Source organism: Alnus glutinosa, chromosome 13 (assembly GCF_958979055.1).
Source record: "Alnus glutinosa chromosome 13, dhAlnGlut1.1, whole genome shotgun sequence".
Classification (NCBI taxonomy): domain Eukaryota; kingdom Viridiplantae; phylum Streptophyta; class Magnoliopsida; order Fagales; family Betulaceae; genus Alnus; species Alnus glutinosa.
This window is the reverse complement of record NC_084898.1, coordinates 18,904,857-18,909,278: the sequence shown is the minus strand read 5'-3', so window position 1 is coordinate 18,909,278 and position 4,422 is coordinate 18,904,857. Positions and strand designations below refer to the sequence as shown.

Sequence of the window (4,422 nt, the reverse complement as noted above, 5' to 3'; positions counted from 1 at the left end):
CAATGGAGTCTTCCTGTCCGAGGTGACCAATCTATGGAGAAAAGTCATAGTCCGAGGTGCTCCGACACCGAGTTGATTTTTTCGTATAAGGTTGTGACAAACATCTGAGGTGTTCTGACCGAGGTGTATTGACCGAAATGACCGAGTTGGGTCGGACCGGGTCAAGCCTATGAGTTGAACCTCCGACTTAACTTGGGGACCACGTGGCTTCGGGGCTTATTATTTCTCCAAAAAAAAAATACAGACATTTGAAGTAGTTGAGTTGATCAGTGAATGCAAAATTAAGAGATTGGTGGTGTCTGAGTAAATGAAGTTTAAAGGAATTAATGCATCTTCCAATCAGATTTCGTGTGGGGGTGTGTAAATGCAGTAGGCCGGTGAAGATCAATCGAGTGTTGGTGAAAGCTAGAGTGTGTATATAAATGCAGTAGGTGATCGAAGAGTGTACGTTGATTATCTTTTATTTTAAAAGCTAGCTGGTGAAAGCTACTCGGTCCTAATCCATTCTGACCTATAAGTGTATTTATATTTATAATTTGCATGGTTTGGTGAGCATTAATTTCTTTCTATATGTGTATGATGTATCTGCATGGTTTCACTTTCATATATTGGTGGTGTGGTATTTAGGGAAGAGGCTTATCTGGTGTAAATTTATTTTACAGCACTTATGCTTAATTAATCCAAGGGTTTGGATTTGAGTTTAAACCTATGAAATTAAATTCAAACCCTTAGATTAACTATAGCATAGGTGCTTATAGCCCGTAAGCCATATCCGACATACTTGGTCTGTTTATAAGCTCATGTGTTGCTTCACGTTGCACGACCCAATATAGGTTTTGGATGTCATTCGAAACATAAGCTTATAATCAGACACATCTTCACTGAACCACCAGTTATGTTAATGTCCCCCTTAAATTACTAAAACATGTTAATGTCTTTCGTAAGACTAACAAAAAGACAAAAATGACTATAAATTCTTTTCAATGAGACAAAAATGTTCTTATAATTCGAAAAAAAATAAAATAAAATAAAAAATAAAATAAAATAAAGTTTTAAAAAACAAATTAAAAAAATAAAGGAAAAAAAGAAGAAAAAAACTATTAGAAAAATACGATTTTTTTTTTAAACAAAAAACAAAAAAATAAAATCTGAAAATTAGAAAAAAATAAAAAAAAAAACAATCGAAAAAAAATAAAAACCCTTTTTTTTAATGTTTTCTTTGTTTTTAGTTTTTTGTATAACTTTTTGTTATTTTATATTTTTAAAAATAATTTTTTTTAGTTTTTTTTAATAATTTTATGAAGAATATTTTTGTTATTAGGGATGAACATTGATATTTTTCAGTAGTTTATGGGGGAGAGATTGACATAATTGGTAGTTTGAGGAGATTATGTATACTTTTTTCTTATAAAATACAAATGGCAAATGATTGTTGTACATCACCTTTGTGTGGATCAAGTATACACCAAGACATATTTAGTGTGAGACCCGTGCATTTGAATCTCATATGTGTGGAACCCATGAACCCATATACATAGGTCATACACCCAATGTGTCTTGATGTATACTCGATGTACATCAAGATAATGTGTGCAAATAATATATATATATGGTAAGTAGCATTACTCTTCAACTAATTCTTAGAACAATTTTATTTAGAGATGGGCTGTAAAAGTGATGTTTTACAGCATCCACCAAAGAGTTGACACATCATTAAAAGACTAAAATATACTATGCATGAAAAGCACCCAATATTTTTCATTTTGAAAGAGCCCAATCGGTTTTAAACCCAAAACTTGTTCAGCCACCCGCTGCCGGATTCCGCTGACGACCACCGCCAAATGTTCATCGGATTCCGTCGACGACCAATCATCCAGCCACGTCAAGGCAACCTGTTATCCATCCAAAACAGCCGGATCTCGGCCGGCCCACCTAGATCTGGCCACTCCTAGACCGACTGGCCGGGATCTAGCCATTCTCAGGTCAGAACAGTTGGATTCGACAGGGGAAATGTGCTTGGGAATTTCCTTCTGGCTGGATTCCGGCCTATTGGCTGTGGAAACGTGGTCGGGAGTTTCCTTAGAAAGTGAGAGTGCTGAGAGGGGGATAGATTTGGTGTTTTAAGGTTTATAGTATTTTTGTTATAATTTTTATTTTTTTATGAATTGTTAACTTATAATTGGATGCTGTAAAATAAAGGTTTTACAACCCATCCTTATTGAAGGTAAATTTTTTTAATTAAATTATAAAACAAAGGTGTAATATTTAACATTTGCCTATAATATACGCGGATGTGTTCATTTTGTCAATTTTTATAATTAAATAGTTTAAATTTATTTTATTTTTCTATTCACTTTAAAGACTCGTTTGAGTGTGTAATTTTTTTTGTATTATATTATATTTAAAATTATAAATATAGAAAAAAATTATTTTTTTGAAATTATGTTTGGATGGTTTATAAAATTTGAGACAAAATTAAAAAATATTAGATAAAACTTAATTAAAATTTTAATTAAAAAACAACTCAAATATAGTTTTAAAAAATAATAAAATATAATAATAAAAAAATAAATATTACCGAAACATACCATAAATTTATTTTCACTTTACATATCTTTCACATCAAGCCGAAAGATACAAATGACAGAAAATCTCGGTAGGGACCGTAGGAAACTGAAAGTGGATCCCAGCCGTTGAAAAGTTGAAAGGGAAAAGATGCCAAAAGCATGAGTTAGCCGTTAGACGCATCTTCTCCCAGCGCGTAGTGTGAACACTGAGCACTGCCCCGAAGCCCCTGGGATGCTGAAAGAGCCCAAAATTGAACGCACACAGAGAGAGCCACAGCTCGCATCTCCGATATACGAAATAGAATGGCCGATTTCTCGTACCAATCGGACACAGACGAATCGGCAGTGGAAGAGCTAATCTCGCAGGCACAAGATCTCTGCGTTCTGGAGCAAGTCTCTGCCATCAACTGCTCTTCTTTCACCGACTCCTCTGTCCTCCCCGCCGAGCTCGAGTCCCGTTTCCGCAAACTCAAATCCTTCCCGCTCACTAAGCCCAAACGCTCAGCCCCACCTCCCTACACAAACAACGACTTCAACAACAACTCTGATAAGGCTGACACACAGTCCGGTAATCGTAATGAGGAAGATGCTGCAATTTTCTCACATTACAAACAGGACCCGGATGAGAAAACGGGTTTGGAGCCGAAATCACCTTCTGGGCGTGCCTTGTCGCCTCTTGATCGCTCCAATTTCTCAATGGAAAAAGGGACTTTCCCAGATGGGATAAGGGGTTCAGGGCCGAATTTGAAACATGGGTCGACTTCATCTCCTTCGAATTCTTCTGATTCGTCGCTGGAAAATATGATTTTCTCGACTTCCAAACAAAACCCAGATAAGAAAAGGCGCTCAAAATTAAAATCGAAATCAGGGTCGTTGTCTTCACCCTTGGGTTCGTCGAATTCATTGATGGATTCGCCTTCTCCGCCAAAGAAAGCCGGTTGCTTCTGGTGTTCTCCAAAGAAGGCTTCTCACAAGAAGAGTAAGGAAAATCAGGATACGGGTATCGGTCTTGACTGGGGCAAGAACGATGAATTTTTATCGGATTTGAGCACTTTTTCGACAAAAGAGCAGCAAAAGATGCTAAAGAAGGCAATGAAAGAGGAGGAGAAGATTAGCCGGGAGGCTGAGAAAATCGTCAAGTGGGCTAAGCAGGCGTCTGCGAGGTTGAGTGTTTCTGGCATTGAAGATGAGCTAAGTGATTAGTAGAGTACGAAAATTGAGTATAGTTTTGGATTTTTGTCTTCGATTTTACGCCTGGAAACAGTATACTTATAGCTATCTGTGGTTATTATAGTCATATACCTAATAATCTGTTTCTGTCAGTGAAGATATGTTGTAAAGATGATGTCTGTTTGGAAGGGTTTATATTTAAAGAAGTATTGGCAAAGATGTCTTGATATGTTGCTGTATGTAATCTTCCAATTATGTTCCACTGCTTCACATCTATTGTAGCGCCATACTGCATTTATAATGTATTCATTGAACCTCTTGGGGTTACATGGCAATCAAAATTTGTTAATAGGTTCAATTTCCAGATTTTGGTCAGATAAATTTGGTTGAATACTTTTCTTTTTAATTTCTTTCTTAGGATTTCGTTTCTGGAGTTAATTTATTGTGTTGGAGTTTTCATCTGTTTTAAATATTGAACCAGTAGGTGACGTAGGTCTATTATGGAGAAGGGTAACTAATATGCTTCAGTTTGTTGATTTGAATGGGAATAATAGGAGATTGCAGTCTTCATATCCAATTCCAAATTTTGTTGTGAATGGTAGAAGCCAACACTGAAGATGAAATAATTGATATGGAATAGTCTTGATGTCCATGTTTTTTTTTTCTTTTTTCTTTTTAATTAACG

At 35.9% G+C, this 4,422-nt stretch overlaps 1 protein-coding gene across 1 annotated transcript; it reads left to right on the top strand.

Moving 5' to 3' along the window:
• The first annotated feature begins 2,727 nt into the window (after nucleotides 1–2,727).
• LOC133854470 (uncharacterized) lies at nucleotides 2,728–4,095 on the top strand. Its single transcript, XM_062290696.1, has one exon. It carries the CDS (start codon nucleotides 2,871–2,873, stop codon nucleotides 3,768–3,770), a length of 900 nt encoding a protein of 299 aa, XP_062146680.1. The 5' UTR covers nucleotides 2,728–2,870; the 3' UTR covers nucleotides 3,771–4,095.
• Nucleotides 4,096–4,422: the final 327 nt, after the last annotated feature.

Excerpts from the sequence above, each read along its gene's own strand:
- LOC133854470 (XM_062290696.1), top strand. The coding sequence starts at position 2,871 with ATGGCCGATTTCTCGTACCAATCGGACACAGACGAATCGGCAGTGGAA.